The sequence below is a fragment of the Colossoma macropomum genome, unplaced genomic scaffold, assembly GCF_904425465.1.
Source record: "Colossoma macropomum unplaced genomic scaffold, Colossoma_macropomum, whole genome shotgun sequence".
NCBI classification, from domain to species: Eukaryota; Metazoa; Chordata; class Actinopteri; order Characiformes; family Serrasalmidae; genus Colossoma; species Colossoma macropomum.
Window position 1 is genome coordinate 20541953 of NW_023494802.1, and position 19569 is coordinate 20561521.

The 19569-nt window shown below is 39.5% G+C and overlaps 1 protein-coding gene across 5 annotated transcripts in view; it reads left to right on the top strand.

Moving 5' to 3' along the window:
- foxp1a (forkhead box P1a) overlaps positions 1-19569 on the top strand; it is a 59544-nt gene that overhangs the window by 17660 nt on the left and 22315 nt on the right. Inside the window, exons 2-6 of one of the 5 annotated variants that reach the window (XM_036590718.1) lie at positions 3664-3818; positions 8401-8481; positions 14172-14309; positions 15481-15573; positions 15832-15961. In XM_036590718.1, the coding sequence (XP_036446611.1) occupies positions 3678-3818; positions 8401-8481; positions 14172-14309; positions 15481-15573; positions 15832-15961 (583 nt within the window). In that variant the 5' untranslated portion in view covers positions 3664-3677. Of the gene's footprint in view, positions 1-3663; positions 3819-8400; positions 8482-8521; positions 9028-14171; positions 14310-15480; positions 15574-15828; positions 15962-19569 lie in introns of those variants that run through there. The other 4 variants (XM_036590716.1, XM_036590717.1, XM_036590720.1 and 1 more) reach the window with 4 other exon arrangements.

Below are 19569 nucleotides of genomic sequence, written 5' to 3' on the forward strand. Positions count from 1 at the left end.
TTAGCAATGTTGATACGAACCTCACAATAATAAAAAAAAGCAGCTTTGTCGATTTTTTTTTTGCCTCTAGAGATACCTGACCTTTCAGTATTATGCTGATATACTGATACACATCAAATACTGCAAGGGTACATATCAGTGTGGTGAAAATTTCCCAAAAATGACACTTTTGAGCAAAAACATTGGGTTTTATTTTCTTGTGGGCCTTCACGCTTTCAGGAGGGCCTTAAGGTGGAAAAGATTGAGAACCTCTGATATAAACAGGGAGATTCACTCGAAAGAGGCCCTGAATATTCTGCTCTAACTCCCGTTAAGATGAAGCAACCTGAACCAAGAAAACACTCTACACACCTTGACGTCTGGGTAATCGACTGCATTACATGCGATGCTGGAAGTGATCTCCATTTTGTGCCAGACAGATGAAGGGGTACAGGGGGTCTTCACCTGGAAGTTGCAGACGGAGGTCAAACGTTGCGACGGATGTCCTGCGCCTAACCTCAGCGCTCCGATAATCTGAGGAGCTCATTGCACGTTGTTTGGTTCAGATTGCTTCTTCCTAGAGAGAGTCATTACAGAATATTCAGGGCCTCTTTCGAGTGAATCTCCCTGTACTTCATATCAATCAATAAACCAACAGTTAACCTCGGAGAACTTTGAGGGTGACCCTCATTTACAATGTTGCAGAGTTGATACAGGACAAGGGGTTGATAATGTGTAAGAACATATCAGGTAATAAAAGTAAATTTAATTTAAAAAAAAAGACGCAAATCAGGTAAATATAAAAAAAATAAACATTAATAATAAAAATACTTAAAAATACAATAAAAAATATAAAACAGGGATTAAAATGTAGCTAAAATGTAAAAGTTAGTAAAATCAGAATAAAATAAAAGAAAAAGATCAAAAAGTAAACTAAAGTAATTAAAATGACAAATAATAAAATAATCAAAATTAAAATAAAAATAAATAATAATAAATAAATAAATAAAATAATGAAAACAAGACAGTAATACATATATACACTGTAACTAAAAGCAGATTTTTCCCAGTTCAGTAAAAACCCTCCTCAAGCGTACAGGTGAGCACATTAAAACATAAATACAGAGACGTTTGATTTTGTGCAGTAATGTTGACTGTTGGCTCTGAATTCCCAGGCTAATGACGGCGCCGGTGACAGTACATTCGCTTAAGACAAGACAGATAGTTAGAGTAAAAGGAATGACAGCTAAATTAAATGGTTTGACGTGTTTTCTCCTTTTTTCTGTGGTAAATTGTCATTATCTCGTCTCCCTGTGGAAGAGTAATCCCGTTCGAGTAGGACTGCAGAAAGATTACCCAAAGTTGTAATGAAGGTAAAATGAAGTATAACATTTGTACACAGTACAGCGCAGAGCAGGCCGACAGGTTAGCCTGCATCGTTCAGCAGAAGAGCTAGAAGTGTTTTTTGTTTTCCCGTCGGTTTGTTTGGAGACGCACTGATGCCATCAAGACTGTTTCGCACAGATGTTTGTTGACAGAGCAGATTGTCTGCTCAAGGGCAGAAGTGACATGTCATTCATTTCACACCGACATTTCTTTCACAGTTACACTTGTTTGTGCCCCATTAATACCTTAACATAATACCATACCAGAGAACCTGTAGAGAGGAGAATTCCCACTCTGCAATGTCTTCCGGGTTTCTCAGACACTAGAGGGCGCTCCCGAGCGAGTCCGGAATGAATGGGTTGATGTGGAGCGTTTGAGCAAAATCATAGTTTATAAATGCTGAAACATTTTTAATGTAAAGAAATTAAATCATTTCCTGAACATTGAATATCATAAAACATTTTAACGCGCTGTTATGTTTTTAAGAGCTTTTAAACTCGAGTTATAGGAGTTTAAAACGGCGCCTCATGACGTCAGTGAGCGTGAACAGCCAATGAGCTGCTCCGCTCGCCAACCAATCAGCACTCAGTAGCAGTAATGCCCGCCTCCTGCTGCGCAAAACCCGTTTGCTGTAGAAAAAAGTAAACATACAGGTGAGATTTCTTTGTTTTTTTAGTGAAATAAATCCTGTTTTCTAAAATTAGAGAGGTTCTGGTTCAGTGATTAGAAACTATTTTAACTTTTCGTTTTTAGCCGTTGAGCCCCATTTACTTCCGTTCATTGAGGACTCGCGTGAGCGCCCTCTGCTGTTAAGCAGTCCTGTGTTTGATATAATGGGGGAAATAGGAAGTGGCTAGTCCTCCTCATAAACCGGCTCTGACTGTACCACCAATTTCTGGCTTTGCTGCTCCACACAAACGTAACTAGAGGTGAAAAATGGCTGAAATTACTCTCCTTACTTTGGAAGAGAAAAACTTTTCCTCGACAAAGTCGATAAATAAGCTGAGATCCTTATACGGTTTCCCCCTGAACTCCTGGTGCCACTTAAACTGGCGGAAAGCTGTCACATGTGTGGTTTCCTGATATATTTATCTCATACTCAGCCCCTCTCCCTATTCTGAGAGTCTCTCACAGCATTTAAAAGCACAGAAGCCCACCGGCTCTTCACGTCAGGGTGGGTAAAGGATCCCATGGTGTTGCATAAAGAGGAGATGAACTCTGTGATCATAGGAAAGTAACGACATCAGCTAATTAACACAGATGTGATCAATGCTGGCCTTTAGATAACTTTAGCTGATGTTAACAGCCGAGAGATAAACAGTCGCCCCCTAACGGAGCTGCAGACAGCCGGTATAACTTTCTGGAGATTTAACCTTTTTAATTCCGGTGGTTCCAAAACGCACTTCGTCATATTCTTCATAATTTTCATATTTCATAAGCTGCATTCTAAAGGTGGGGGTCGTATGAGAGCTGTAACTGTCTTCTTTCCAGTCAAATAGATGGTGATGTCATTTTAAACCCTGATAATAAAAGAAGCTGAACTCACAATTTTTTTTCTACTGAAAGTCGACCCATTTTTCCACAAATCTGAGCTACAAACTGGATCTCAGACGGCGTCTCTTCAGTGATCTGCTCTGTAAACATTATTTTTATTAAAAAATATAAAGAGTGTCTAAGATTTTTGTCTTTCAGCAGTAAATTGTGAGCGTATGGCATTATGTTTATGATCATATAACACATTTTTTGTTAATTTACAAAAAAAAACAAAAACAAATATACATGTATTTCATGCAGTTACTGAATAATTTGCCTTACGGTTTGGGCATGTAAATTCAGATGGGAAAACCAAAAAACCCGTGATGATAAGAGGTTAAATAACGTTTGAATGGAGAAACATAAGCATTAAATATCAAACTGAATGTCGTGGGTCGGAAAACGACGTCGTTTCGACAGACGTGATTCTGTAAGTTTGCTAGTGCAGTTAGTTCAGAGTTCAGCTCCAGTCCTGAAACCCCTGCACTGCATAACTGTGGTTTCCTGGTTAAAATACCTGATATTATTAGCTAATTAATCCCTTCTTGGGCTGAACGAGGTGTGAACAGCAAAGAGAAACACTAAACTAGGCGCAGTCACTCCCTGATTCGGTCCTCAGAATGGCGGCGACTACACAGCGTCACGTGAAACGCGAGAATACCCTCTTCTTATGTTCTGTCCTTGTTTATCTTAAGATTTTCTTCATCATGACAAGATGTTTACGTTTTACTCGTTTACTAATTTGTATTGTATGTATTCCTTTAGGTTGTTACGACGACATGCAGGAATCCAAGACAGATCAAGCAGCCAATAGCAGCCCAGCTGGCCAGGAGCGACTGAGCTCAGAGGAGGCGCAAGTGGCCAGCGAGAGTTTGTCAACAGTGAAAACATCTTCGGCCAGTTTGCAGCAGATACAACAGGTAATGTGATCCGTCTCATCATTGACCTGACTGTGGTCAGTCACTGCCATCCTACGCCTGAAATTAAAGAAAAGAAGTCTCACGTCTGGGATAATGTTTCCAGTGACGGCAGGTTAAATTCTGTTTGTGAAATTTAGTAAAAAGGGATATTTAAAGGAAACGGTTGCTTAAAAAAATCATTCCGACATTCCAACACTGGTTGCACAGTCGTGTTGTTGAGCAACGAGTGTTGAGCAAACGTTGAAGAGAACATGACTAATAACTCATTTATGCCTGTTTTTTTAGCACTGAGTGTAATTTATGAGTGAGCGAGTGTTTTAAGGGCCTAATGTTTACCAAAGTCTAGTGTATTTGTGTCTGCTTGGTTCCCAAACACCACACGGTTCTGCTAGGATCACCCAAACACTGTTGCCCGTTCTCCGTGCCCCACACTCAGCTTCCAGACCAATGATGTCACCACGGTCAACCCTTGGCCTCTGAAACGCAGGCCAGACAGCTGTGGGCTTCAGGGTAGCCCCCTCCGTTCTCCCCCTCACTCAGAAACACTCAGCTTTCTCCCTCGTCCCGTATCGCTCTCCTCTCCCTCGGGTCTCTCTCAACACGATCCGTCTGCATCCCCTGTCACTTTTCCATTGAAGTTTTCCATTTCCCCTCATCTCCCATCCACCATTCTTCTCTTTCCGCCATGCTCCGTATGGGGGAGTTCCGGAGGGCCAGATGTTTGACCCCACAGAGGTGTGAGGGGTCAGAGCAGGGAGGACGCTTCTCTTGCTGGCCATTTTGTTTTCACAATTGTTAAATTCCTGTTTCCTGGATTTCTCTCTTTTGGGGCTTTACAATGGAAAATGAGAGCGTATACAGGAGACGCTGGAAAATGTGCTCCGTCAAATCCACAGCCATGTTTGTGGCTTTGTGTTATCATTGTGAAGGTTTTTTTTCTATATGATTGAACGTTCTTGTTTGCTGTTGCGTCTAAATAGCCACTTTTCCACTGATAAACACAGAACCAAAGGCTCTTAGACCACAGACCTGTTATTGCATTGTTTTTTTAAAGTTCTGGGGAAAGCAGAAAGCTGCACTGTTCAAAGTTAGTTTGAAAGCAGTTGAAACAAAATTAAGTTATTTACAGGATTTTTTTTCTTTTGTGAAAATGTGGTTCTTGTTGGTTTATTTATGCTTTGTCTTTGTGTTTTACTTGTCATGAAAACTTTGAGACACTGACTTTTATTGAAGCCTTCAATTATAATCCTGTGCAGCAAATATCCATTCCTGGGAGCCCACGAATGCACAGTTGCTCCAGCAGTTTGAATGGGTATTTTATATATATATATATATATATATATATATATATATATATATATATATATATATGAAAACCTTGTATCTCCATTTCTGATGGTTTTCGGTTGTAGACAAAATGGGAAAATGCCTGCTGCCCTTTACATTGTCTGCAGATTCAATTTTATATATATATATATATATATATATATATATATATATATATATATATATATAAAATGTATGTGTATGTATGTGTGTATATATATATATGTGTGTGTGTGTGTGTGTGTATATATATATACATACATATAATGTATAGGTATGCAAAGAAGTGTTTAGATTCACAGACTGTGGATCCGTCACTGTCCCAGTTTGATTGACCGTATGAACTTTTCAAATTTTTTCCCTCCTCTTTTATCTTTTATTAGTATTTTTGGAATATATCCCTGTATGTTAAATATCTATTCGCATTACTTAAATGGTCTCTTGTTCTAAAAGTTTTTTTTTCTTTCATCCAAATATTTGCAGGTTATGCAGCTGAAGCCTTTGCAATATCATGTTTTGCATGATAGTATATTTGCCCCAAGCACTTAAATGTGGGAAATGTTTTTTAATGTGGGAATTTTTTTTAAAGATAGTTGTTACTTAGACTGAACTGTGGTATTTTGTAATCATGGACTTGTTTCTCCTTGTGTAATGTTCTGAATGCTTGTGAAAAATCTCCATCTAATCATATTCTTATTTCAGAGGTTTTGCAAACTTTCTCTCCCTGGTTGCACAGTGATTTTGATAGCCTGGTGTGGATCGTCTACATCAACATCTACATCTGTTCAGCCTTTGTAGTTCCTAAAATAAAAAGGGTCCAAGCAGCCTGGCAGTAGTTTGTGTTCTGGTGCCAACACTCGACGCAACGCAGCAGAAAAACAAATTTGAATTTGTCTAAATTTCCAAGAGGAAGAACATGTCACGCATGCAAGGTTGTTACAACTGGGAAAGCCTATAGTGAGACCTCCCAAGAAATTAGGCCTTTCTGAGAACCAGAGAAGGCAGGGCTGCGATTTGTTCTCACCAGAATATAAAAAATTGAGTTTTCAAAATTACTAATACTAGAGTTTTTCATGTCACTTGTTTCCAGTGGTTTAGAAAATGAATGTCACAGATAAAAGCAGCGTGCAGGCTAGTTACTGCTTAGTGGCAATGCAAGTTTGTGTGTGGTGCTTGCAAACCCTGTGGGATCTTGGCAAAATTAATTTATTAATTTGTATTATATTACATTTTTATGTAAACAGCAAACATTCAGTTAATGTTTTAAATACAAACTAATTATGGGCCTAAAACTTGACTAGATTTGCTTTCGTAAGGTGACACACCACTTTAGGCTGCATATCTTTAGCATTAACTCTAGCAATCAGTCCAAGTTAGCCTAGTTAGTATCCTTAAACAGTGGACAGTGAAAGCATCATGCAGTTAGACCAGCAGCAGCTGGAAAGCATTTTGCACAGTAAGTTTTTTTCCCATGTATGATTAAAAACTGTGTTTACATGCACTTGAGTAATCAGATAATGGGAAAACTCCAGGTCTACATGAGTCAGACAGTAATCAGATTTCTGCTTTAGCACCAGCCAATAAACTCACAGAAGTTTGACGTTCTGCTACTTTACCTGAAAATCTGAACTTACATCATCTAGAAAATTAAGAATATTTACATCCATTATTTTGTGTTTTGCTGCGTCTCGCGACATCCACTGTCTGATCTCGCGCGTGCGCAGACTGAGAAATCCGATAGAAATCAGCTTAAGAGTTTACATGCACTGAGAAATCTGATTACTGGGCTAAAATCCAGCCTCTTTATCAGATTTCTTGAGATTTGTAGATCGGAGTGTGCTGTTTACATGGCCGTTTGAATAATCAGATAACTGCAGAAATCTGATGATGATCGGACTAATTAAGTGCATGTAAACACACTCAGTGTGACCTTATAAATCGCTGCTGTCGGAACAAAACCTCATCTACGTTTTTGTCGTTTTTCAGTTTTTGGTATAATTTGAAAATGACTGTTGATCTCATCATGTAAATTTCATGATGAATGGACAAACAGAAATGGGCCAAAATTGCTTGGAAAGTCTGGTTCCATTGACTTACAATAAAAGGAGAGCATGGTTTTCCCTTTTCCTGTAAAGCCATCATTTTAGAAATGCGATGTTTTGTTCCAACAGCAGTGAAGCCTCAGCATTGTAGGCTAATTAACCTGCTTATTTGAACGATTTATCCTGAAAACACCTGAGAAATACTCATGGAAGACCACAGTATGATGGGTAAAATGAACAGATTATCAGCTATTAAAGACAACATTAGTTAATGATTTAAACAAGCTCTTTGCTCTAGAATAGAAGTCTGTGGTTTGTGATTGTAACCTGTGTCTTTTCTTTGTGCTGGCTGAACAAAAAAATGTTCAAATGAAGCTTCATGTAAAATACAGGGTGTCCCAAAAAAACTGACATCATTTGAGATGTGAGTATCTGAGTAACTGCATGTCCTGGCAGATGAAATTAAATAGGCTTCATGTTGAACAATACAAGATTTATTTATCAAAACTCAAACAAGAAATTCAGAGGGATGTAGATTTTATAACCGATTTCACAGCTTCACAAATGTTCAATATGTGCACCACCGGTGTCACGACACACGTCAAGTCGGTAGTCCAGCTCCTGCCAAACACGCTGTAGCATGCCTTGTGTCTCCAGTTGATGCATTTTTATTGAATTTTCTCGAAAATGCCGCTGCTCACTCTCGTTTGACTGTGTTCGAGCATATTCTAACACACTAAATGCCTTTTCATTTCTAGTGAACGCCGTTCTTCAACCTGAAAAAAACATTAAAAATTAAACCTGGTTAGTTTTTACACATTTTATTAAAATTTGAGGTCATTTGAGGAAGAACTGGCTGTTATTAGACCACGAAATGATGTCAATTTTTTTGGGACACCCTGTATTTCTCAGTGTCTCTGCATTAACATATTTTGACACTACTGATTTGCCACTGAAGCAAGTTAAAGTGGATTAAAAGATTAATATATTTTCCCCAATTCCATTACATGCCAACCTGTTGTGCTTGGTGGATTTTGGCCGTTTGTAGTGGACATTATAGAATTTCAACAACACTAACAAGGGCTTAAGTGTTGTACGCCTTAACGGATTAAAAAACAGTGCACTCGCATGTGCTTTGCTCAAAAACAATGTAGATGCTCCTTGGAGACTTCATGAGCCAATCAGGGTTTTGTTATTGTTTTTTGCATCTTCAGGCACTTCAAGTTGCTCAACAACAGCAACAGCAGTGTGGGGAGAAATCCCAGAAGAGTGGGGAGAAGGATCCAGAAACGCAGGTAGAGCTCTATAGTCTTGTTTACTGCTCACAACACAAACACTGCAAATAAGTCAGATGGTGTTTGTATCAGACTCGACTGCCCGGCTTATCACATGCTCATGAACAGAAGAGCTGTAGTTGAGCACAGCAGCTTTTGCTATTAGCACAATTTGTTTTATATAACAGATTCTTTTTCATCATTTTATTTCATTATAAGAAGTTTAGACACATAAGTCATAATATCTCATTGATAAAACCGTCTTTGACCGTTTTGAATTGAGTGAGAATGAATGGACTTCAGCATGTTGGTGCTCCAGGTCAGGTAGTACGACGATAGGTTAAGTGTTTTGGGTGGAGCTATCAGTTCCAGCCATGTGACTGGACAGCTGAACTGAGGTTGTGCTCTTTGGCAGCCTGTCATTGGAGGAGAGGGGTGAGGCAGGATGGGATGGGTTGGGCAGTTGCCTTCACGCTGGCTGAGTACTGACACTACCACTCTCGCTAGTATTAAAACAACATTGGTCCTGCTTGACACTCTACCTTTCACACCAATGGAATTTACCAGGTTTGTCCAAAGCTTATCATCATTATTATTGCCTTCTTTTCGGTTTTGTTGCGTATATTGTTGTCTGAATGAGGCACAAACCTTCAAACTTCATCCTCATAAAGTCTCAGAAAGCTGTTAATGTTTTATTGTTTGTAGTCTTACATCTTCTTCTTTTAAGAGCAGTGGGTAAACATGTTAAACGAGGAGTGTTGCTCGTTTGGTTTATTGTGTTAAATTTGTGTGGGCAGGAAATAACTTCATTATGCTGTTTGAAAACGAGTGGGATGCTGAGCAGGCGCTCACCGCATTATGTTACAGAGCCATCATGGATCGCGGACTGTAATTGAGTTGTCTACTTCAGAAGGACATCGATTTTTCTTTTTTCCTCTGTCACGAGGGAGTGATGAACTAAATAAAAGACTCGGGGACGGTGATATCTGATCTTTGATTCCATGCCGTAATGCTAAAAGGGTTTTCTCATTGTTTTCCTGTCCAAATCTGTATAGAAATCCACTTTAAGGGCTGTTTTAGCAGAGCTGCAGTTCTGTTCTGTTTTGTTTTGTTTTCCCCGTGTCTGCTTTTCATATTTACCCAGATGCAGAGTAAAGGAAAGAATGTTATTTTTACTTTGGGCGGGGAACCCAAACCAGAAACGTTCAAGGTATTGAGGGCAATAACAAAGGGCCGTGTTTGTTTTTGGACGGTTGAAGCCTGTTGATTTATGGGCCGTGTTTTCAGAAGCGCTCGCTTGTTGACATGTGCTCACTCATGGGGAGTTGGTTCTCCGACACACTGGCAAGAACAATAACAACAACAAAAACGGTGTTTGGACTTGTCTGTCGTCATGGAAACAACACTCATCAGTGTTCTCCGAGACTGTAAAAGGGGAGTTATTTACATTAATTTTGACGGAGGGCTCGGGTTTGGCTGAGAGAGGCTGCCAAGAGCTGTAGTCTTTTTCAGAGGCAGACCAAACTTCTCTCTGCTGGGAGTTTTTTAAGGTTGATTATTAGTCCCTGGTTCCAAAACGTACTTTGTCATATTCTGTACTTTATAGCTTTCATATTTCATAAGCCACATTCAAAAGGTGGGGGTCATATGAGAGCTGTAACTGTCTTCTTTCCAGCCAAATAGATGGGTGATGTAGTTTTAAAACTTTAGAATAAAAGAAGCTGAACTCACAACTTTTTCTACTGAAAGTCGACCCATTTTTCCACAAATCTGAGCTTCAAACTGGATCTCAGATGGTGTTTCTTTATTGATATACTCTGTAAAAATTACTTTTATAAAAAAAAATGAAGTGTGTAAGTGTTCAGCAGTAAATTGTAAGCATATAGCAATATGTGTGTGATCATAAAACACATGTTCTGTTGATTTCAGGGGAACCTTTACAAAAAATAAATAAAATAAAAATTTACATGTATTTCATGCAGTTACTGAATAATTAGCCTTACGATTTGGTCACGTAAATTCAGATGGAAAAACCAAAATATACCCTGGAGAATAAGAGGTTAAAACTTCAGAATAAAAGAAGCTTTTTTTTTTTTTTTGTTTGTTTTTTACTGAACGTCAACCCATTTTTCCACAAATCTAAGCTGTAAACTGTGCGTCTCTTCAGTGATGTACACTGTAAAAATTATTTTTGGCTTTCAGCAATAAATTGTAAGCATATAGCCTTATGTTTATGATCATAAAACACTTCAATTTGAGGGGAACTTACAAAAAACCCCCCAAAAATTTACATTTATTTCATGCAGTTACTGAATAATTTCCCTTATGATGTATGTAAATTCAGATGGACAAACCGAAAAATACCCAGGAGAATAAGGAATAAGGGGTATAATGTTCAAGATGATTTTCTGCCCATTATTAGACATTTTCAGCCACGTCTGCCCACGTCTGTCCTCCCGCACACCCACACAGATGGTGTGGGAACGAGTGCATGAGTGTGTGTGTGACAGTCAGCTGTTATATTTCACTCATGGCTGCAGTGACATGGTCCAGCGCCGTGTTTACTTGAAGCACAACACAGCCAGCTTTACTGGAACCCCTTGTTTGTTTGTGTTGCAGAGCCTTAATTAAAATGCAATCTCCAGTTTTGTTTTTACAGTTGCTGTGTACCCTGGTGGATGTATTATTTATGTGGATCCATAAATGTGACTTTAATTATTCTGTTTATGTTTGTTGTAAACAATTTTTTAAAAAGCTGTGCGAGTGCATGTGTGTGTGTGCGTGTGTGGCTTCAGCGGCAGTAATTGCTTGAGGCTAAGTGATGCATGCTAACTCATTTTGAAGTCTGTACATTTGTTGAGACACCAGTCTCTCTTGTGGGTATTAGTGTTTTTTGTGTTTTCTTTTGTAGCTGCTTTAACGCGAGTTCTTTGAACCCATGTCAGCAAAAGTGGAAATGAATAATGCATTTGTCTTCTTTACTCGTTTCTTTCTGTCTCCCGCAAATTGTGTTTCTAAATTATACATGTGCACAGGGTTTGGAATGAGTAGCCCAGTTTTACGATCTTTCTCAGTCAGGGTCAGGGGAATTTGAAGCAACGTAGAGGTCTGAGGGCCCCATCCTTTTTTTTCCTGAGATGTTTGTTTGTTTATGTAGCCTTGTTTATGTTTATAGTTAAAGCTCTGAGAACTTCGGCTATTCCCTGAATACCCAAACTCTGAGAACTAGTAGGCCGCCTTCTGCGTTTGAGTGTTGTTTTGTATTCTGAAGTGTCGACGTATTGCTTTGTGTTATTGAGAAAAGGACAAAGAACAGTAAATCCTCCTCCTACCCCCACCAACACTGAGACGCGTCCCGCAAGGGGTTTAGGTTCGAGCCCCAGCCACGTTACGTCTTTTGTCTTTGGCTGAGGGTTTTCATAGGATGCAGTAGGTTGTGTTCTCACAGGGAAGGAAGGGCATGGTGTGTCTCTTCATTGTTCTGCTGGCCGTCTGGATGTCTGTCTGCATGCTTGTATAACGCTGGTGTGTTTAGCGTTTACCTTCATCAGAACTGAGGTGTGCAGTGTTACGTTTACTTACAGCAACTTACAGTTTTGATCATTTTACACAGGTAGGTGAAGGGAGTGTTAGGAGTCTTGCCCAAGGACTCTTATTGGTACAGTGCAGGGTGTTTATTAGGGGTGTGAAATAGCTTTTCAACTGTGTTAATTTTATCATATTCACTAAAATATATGCTCAATTTTATGCCAAACAAAAATTCTTGGGCTATTTTCAAACAGAAATGTATTCTAAGGTTTAGCGCGATCATTTATTGGTATAAATCCTGTGTTCAGGAGACCAAGACAGCGTAATTTACTCTTCTTAAGCGTGGGAATGATGCCCTTTTCCTCCTTGCCCTCCAACATTCAGCACAATGGTGGTGCATGAGCTTCAGGTGACTTTGAGGACAGCACATTAGCCCTTACTTTCCCATGTTAGTAGCTATCGTATGATCCAGAAACCTAAACAGCTGCTGGAAATTAACTACTAAATTGGTAGAAAACTGGGGACAAAAAAGGCCTTAGTATAGTGTTAATTGTACCCCTTATAACAAACTGAATTTTTACATATTCACAAATATCCACCATTTATAACAAAATGATTACTTTTTTCACTAAACCAGGGCGAGATCTACAATAACGGGCACAGTACAGCCTGCAGCAGCTTAGATCTGTGCCATTTTTAGCTGTCATACTTTTTAAACATTAACTGATTCAGTAAAAATCATAATATTAATTACATAATAATAAAGGTAACTCAGTATTGTTTGATATATATGTGTACACTAGTGTGTTACCTGTAATGCTGGCCTCAAGTCACAATTTTGTATTTTAAAAAATATTTCTGAACCGTACCGAATAGAATCAAGTGGTGGTGAAATTTAAAATTTGATGAAGCATCCCCTGAATAATTATATTGAATGAAATCTTGAGGTTTACACTGAAGATTACACAATATTTATTAAGATATTAGTCCGTAATGATCGGGCTGCTGTTTTTTAAATACACGTCTTACACATTGTTGTTGTTGTTGTTGTTGTTGTTGTTGTTGTTGTTGATCATAAGTGAAATCTTCAACTATGTGAATTTCATCAGTAGTTCGGCTCGGCTTCATGTTCAGTAAACATTTCCCAGAGCTAGCTTAATGATAGCTTAATAAGGTTATTAGTAGCTTAGTTTAAAACTACTGAAATGTTTTAATTTATTAGAAAATTATTACAAAAAAGCATTGATACTATTCTGTGAGGTGAAATAAGAAATAAATGCACCAGAAGAGCTAAGATTTCAACCCACTTTTCAGCCCAGGCGCTCAGCATTGTGTTGTTTTAGTGAACACATGCAATAGCATACCATGAGATATATATATATATATATATATATATATATATATATATATATATATATATATATAAATGGATTACATGCAGTACTTATACAATATTATTGCAGCACTTATACAATATTATTATTTTAAAGGAAAGATTCAAATAATAATACTTCTGTAAGTATTGCGTTTGATCCATTCAGATCTGAGCTTTACTATGAAAACAATATTAATAATTCTTAATAAATTCAATTAATATTTATTTGGACATCTAATTTAAAATTATTTAATTAAATCTCATCCTGATCATGTCGTCAGCTGGTTTCGTTGGCTAGCCAGCGTTGTCCTTTGAGTACCTTAAGTGGGCTGATGTGGGCGTGGCACCAAAGCAGTATTTTGTACTATTTTAGTGGCAGGTGCTGCTAGCAGGAAAAAAGTACTTGAAGCACTCGTCCCTACCGTTGTCGTTTATGCGATAAACGCACTTGAAATGCGCATGGCTGTGTGTGCAGCGCATGGCCATTTAAAAGCCACACTGATAACACACGAGCATTTGAGAGCACCAGCACTGCGGAAACTTCAGACCTAAAACGAGCTTCGTTTAGCTCTGGACTCAAAAACAGTGTCAAAGATATACCTTAATGCAGCTGTCTCACTCCACTCGTCCCCACACTGACCCACAGTTTTAAAAACAGTTAAGTTAGTAAACCTTATGTCCACTGCAAATAATCTCTTGTCAGTCACATTTACTCAGACCGTACACTGTTACTATGTACTAAAGCCATTTGGATGCAGCATACTTGCGCTTATCAGAATTTTTAAACCGGTCTGTGTGTGTTCTGCAGGTGCCTGTATCGTTGGCGATGATGACTCCTCAGGTGGTCACTCCTCAGCAGATGCAGCAAATCCTCCAGCAGCAAGTCCTGAGCCCCCAGCAACTTCAACTGTTACTGCAACAACAGCAGGCTGTGATGTTACAGCAGGTACAAACACACAAATCAAAATATAGCCATTCAAAACATTTCCATTTATCAACAACAGGGTTCAGCAATAACGACTGCCCGAAATCACTTGCCCGATCAGCTGGGTTCATGTTGGGGTGGGGGCGCAATGTTAACAGAACAGCGTAACTGAGGCCAAACTTAGTTCGCTTGAATATTTCACCCCTCGCCATACAGAAATGATCGTATCCCTTCGTGCATCCAGTTAAAACAAACCAATGGTTTTATTTGTTGACAAATGACGCCAGAGCGAGGCGAATACGAAGCAAAGCGAGTCCGCAGCTTCGATCCTTCATGGAAACGATCACAAATCTCGTGGGTCGATTTTGACCCTCTGTGCCTGAGATGGTCTGTAAAGTTTGTAGGGAAAATAAAAGTGGTTCTTTCGTTGTCGGAACTACATCGTTTAGAAAACAGTCACTCGAGTGTCACATCGAGTCTCTCTGTCACGTTGCTTGGGTAGCAGCGAAAAATGTGAATTTATTTATATTAAGGGTGGCGCAGTGGGTAGCGCTGTCGACTCAAAGCAAGAAGGGCCTGGGTTCGATTACCGGCCGGGCGACCAGGGTCCTTTCTGTGTGGAGTCTGCATGTTTCCTCCAGGTTCTCCAGTTTTCTCCCACAGTCCAAAGACATGCAGTCAGGCTGATTGGACATGCTGAATTGCCCCTAGGTGTGAGTGTGTGTGAATGTGTATGTCTGTCTGTCTGCCCTGCGATTGACTGGCGATCTGTCCAGGGTGTATCCTGCCTTCTGCCCAGTGACAGCTGAGATAGGCTCCAGCACCCCACCGCGACCCAGAAGGATAAGCGGTTTAGATGGTGTGTGTGTGTGTGTGTGTGTATTTATAATAAAATAAAAATACAAATCAGTGGTAGGAATTTGAGCAGTTTTGTTAAAAACGTTTTATTTTAAGAATTAATAACCTTCACTTAATATATTAGTTTATATGTTCTTATTTCTAACACCTTAAAATACAAAGATTTGTTCGGGACAGTGAATTTTCAGGTCGCTTGGGCAAGTTGGAAGTTAGCGTTGAACCTGCCAGTTCCAGTATGATTACAATAAGTGATCAGATAATATTTCCACACAGTTCTCTCTACTCAAGATATCTTATGTAATGCCATCCTGTGTATGTTATGGCTGTGTTGCAGCAACAGCTGCAGGAGTTCTACAAGAAGCAGCAAGACGATCTCCATCTGCAGCTTCTCCAGCAGCAGCAGCACAGTGGCAAACCCAGCAAAGAGGTCTGAGTCCATAGGTGTCAGCACTGCTGAAGTGTCTGGATTACATTAATTTCTAACTGTGTCTCTATTTCGTGTGGCTGCTTCCATGTGAAGTTTAATATATAAAATGTGCAGCTTTGGGCTTTTAAGTCAACAGCCCTGATTGCTGCAGCCCGCAGCTCTCGAATTCTCAGTTTGTTTCCTCTGATTAGTTGCATGTGTGCCAAGTGCTAGTTTTTGTGGTACTGAGTGTGATTGTGTGTATATCCTCTCCAGCAGCAGATGATCGCCCAGCAGATGGCTGTCCAGCAGCAGCTCCTCTCCCTCCAGCAGCAGCATCTGCTCAGCTTGCAGAGGCAGGGCCTGCTGACGCTCCCTCAGGCCACAGCACTCGCCTCACTTCCCCAGAGTAAGAACTGGCACACTTTCTTTCCTCATTCGTTCTGATTCTGGACTGCTGGCCAGCTTGGTCGACACGTATTTCAGCCAAGACCAGAAATCATTTTAGTGCGTTTCTAATGATCGTGCAAAATACAATGTGTATATGCAGTTGCTCTGATTTGGATTATAAACATAAAATAGTATACAGTGTGCTTCAAAAAGATTCATCTGATTTCAAAGTAATTTATTTCACTTTTAACTCGATACAGATCAATGCAGTAAACTCTAAGTGGTTTAATTGAGAATGAAGTTTATTACGTAATTTTACAAGGTCTCAGTCTGAACCTCCTCCAGCTGTACAGACAACATCAACACCATAGTCAAACTCATCCCATACTGGATTGAGCATGTCGGGTGTCGCTGCACTCACGGCTCTTTCAGTGCGATTTCGGAGATCATCCAGTGTTGTGGAACCAACGACGAACGCTCTGAGCTGTTGGAGCTTCACTGACCACGAAAATCACACTGCACAGTTATGATGGATTCACTTTTATTGACGTGGAGAGCACAGAACGCCTTCTGCTCAGGGGTCTCATCTCCTCTCAGACTGAAGGGAGCCAGTCAGAAACTCTATGACCCCCTCTTTCAATTGGATTGTGATTGGTTCCTAGGCGCCTCACGATTGTAAAAATATGGCACTTTGAAATCGGATGAATCTTTTTGAATCACCCTGTATTGTTGCGTTTCATGTTACCAGGTTGAAGTGGCACAAATCCGATTTTTTTGCCCTAATGTGACTCAGATCTGATCTTTTCAAATCCCATCTGAGCCACTTTAATATGTGGTCCTAGATCGGATACGTATCTGATTTGTGTCCATGAGACCTTAATGTGACGCTCAGATCGGAATTCATGTGTTTCCACTGCGCGTGCTCAATCATTCAGCGTTACCATGGCAGCAGCGCCGAACAGAAGTTAAAGCCTGTAAACGGTGGAAAAGCAGCTCATCTCACCTTTTTCTCCTTCGTCTCGCTCTAATAATGAAGCTGAGAGCTGATCAGAGTTAATTATCTTCTCAGCGAAGCTCGTTCTGCTCGTTAGTTTGTGCTGATGATGAACGTGATTCATTCAGGTGACGTTACTGAGTAGGATGAGCTCATGAGGGTCATTTCAGGACACCGGTTCATCACATTAATGACAGATTTGAGTCACCTAAACGAGTGTGAACCATCGTGTCAGAGAGATCAGATTTGAGCAATGAGGCTTGTAATGTGAATGTAGGCATAGGGTTCACATTGGTCGGACCGATGGATGGTCCAATGTCGTTTATCGAATCTGTTTAATTCAGACAATTTAGAACCACACGAGATAAATATAAGAGCCAAAAATCTGCTTGGACAAAACAATTTCCTGTTTAAACAGATTTGCTTATTAATGTTCTGCAGCTGCTTATTAGCTGTGACAGTATACATTTTTCTAGAATTACGTTATTCTGGCGTGGCTGTGGGCTATAGTTGGAACATATTGCGTTCTGTTTTCAAACAACACACACTAGATTTCACTTGGAACAGGACCGATTTCTACCTTCTCAGTGGTAAATTTTTCAATGTGGTAAATTTTGGTTTCACCAGGTCCACCAGGGCCGCGCTCTAACCTGTCTAAATGAACTGTACTAACAGCATTCGCAACTGGGTACAGTTCAAACCAACAGGCAGAGTGTTTCTTCTGATAGTAGGCTTAATCTCTGTCTTCAGACCCACCCCTGAATCCCTTTAGCATAGGGCTAGGCTTAGGCTTGTCCTAAGTGACATGCCTATGCCTGTTTAAATCAGCTTTGCCTGTAAAGCACATCTTTTCCATAAAGACTGCTGCAGCTAGGCCTGTCAGTTCCGTTAAGACAGCATTAACGCAGTCTCTGCTTGGTTACTGTTCACAAAATTGTACTTTTTAAATACGTTTTATGTGTGATTGTATATGTATCAGCTGTGAATAAAGTATCTTTATGCACCGAAACGAAATGTTTCGGCTGAAACGGAACAAAATGAAACATTTGTTTTCGTTTTTTTTTTCACAGTGTTTCATTAATTTTGCCAGTTTTTTCACCATTGCATAAATTAAATAGGCTACATGTATTTTTGTCTTGGTTTTCAAAGAAAAAATAATTACTAAACTGTAATGTAAAAATATTTATTGAACACTGAACATTTTAACATCCCAGCAGACACACTAACAAAAAGCACAAGGACTTAAATAAATTAGCAAAAAAATAAATTAATTTGCCCCCTCCCAGTTAAAGCAAAAATAAAATATCAATATGACTTAAATAAATGAGTAAAACAAAATATTTTTATTTGCGCCCCCCCCCAAAAAATACAGTATGACCGTGTTACTTAACATAAGTAAGTTAAGATGTACTCCCTCTTGACAGTTCAGCAGAACAATGTCTACAGACGGTGACACTTTAAAGTGCTTCACACAGCCAGTATGTTTGCTGCATTTACAGAGAGAGCCACTCGCTCCACGAGGATCCAGGCGGTGCACCGTGAGAGAGAGAGAGAGAGATGGAGAGGGTTTAATTTGGCTTGAATACTTGAAACTGAATAAAAGCTGGGAAACTTCAGCTCCGGTGTGACTCGCTGTGTAAAAATAATGCGTTAAAGTGGGTTTTAGCCTAGAGCAGTTGGCTCTAGCCGTGGAGCTGAGGAGTAAAAGTTCCACTCTAGTTCCTAGAAAAATAGCTTCATTAAAAACGTCATTGTTCGGTATAAACTATTCGATCTTATCACTTATTTCCAATTATAATGCAACAGACCTTCTCTCCATGTTAGATAAGTAAAGATTACGGATGCACCGAATATTCGGCCGAAAATGGCAAAAAAACACTTTCGTTGTTCGGCCGAATAATTTTGGTTGTTGAATATTCGGTGCATTATAATTGGAAATGCAGTGAAGAGTAATGTTGAAAAAAGCACCTCAGTATGTTTGATGTAACTGTCTGTTAGATGAGCAGGTTATTGTTAAGGTAGGTTAGATAAAAGTCCATGTTTTTCCACACAGTGTTAATGTTATTGTCAGTAAAATTACTGATGAAAATGCTTGTTGAGCTTTTTAGTCTTCAGAGATGAAAAGGTTCACTCGGAGAACGACTCACTGGTGGCGAAAATATGACTAAAATAATGTTGCATGACAAAAATGACATCAGTGAAGTCCAAACAAGAACCCATCACTGCCGGAAAGCTCCACTTAGCCTTAAGGCTCCTGCGCAGTTTTCACTGTTATGTTAGCACCACACTAGCAGTGGTTTATGATCAATTTCCCACACTAGTCCAGCTTAAACAAGGACATTTAAAGCCTGTTACAGCCATTAGGGAATACTCTACTCCTTCGGTGTTGCAGTGTCTTCTTTGGTTGAACGTTGAAGCCTGTCTCTGATTATTACTGGGGGAGCCTGTTAGATTATTTGCTCCAAATCCAAAGAAAAGTGCCAGACAGACCATTTTACGATAAGTTTAGCTGCTGCCTCAGTGTCACTGTTAGCCAGCTGGGTTATCCCGACCAACGTGATGTACTGGGATAGTTTATCTGTGTGATAATTATAACTTTCTAATATTTATTGGCATGTTTTAAAGCACTTTCA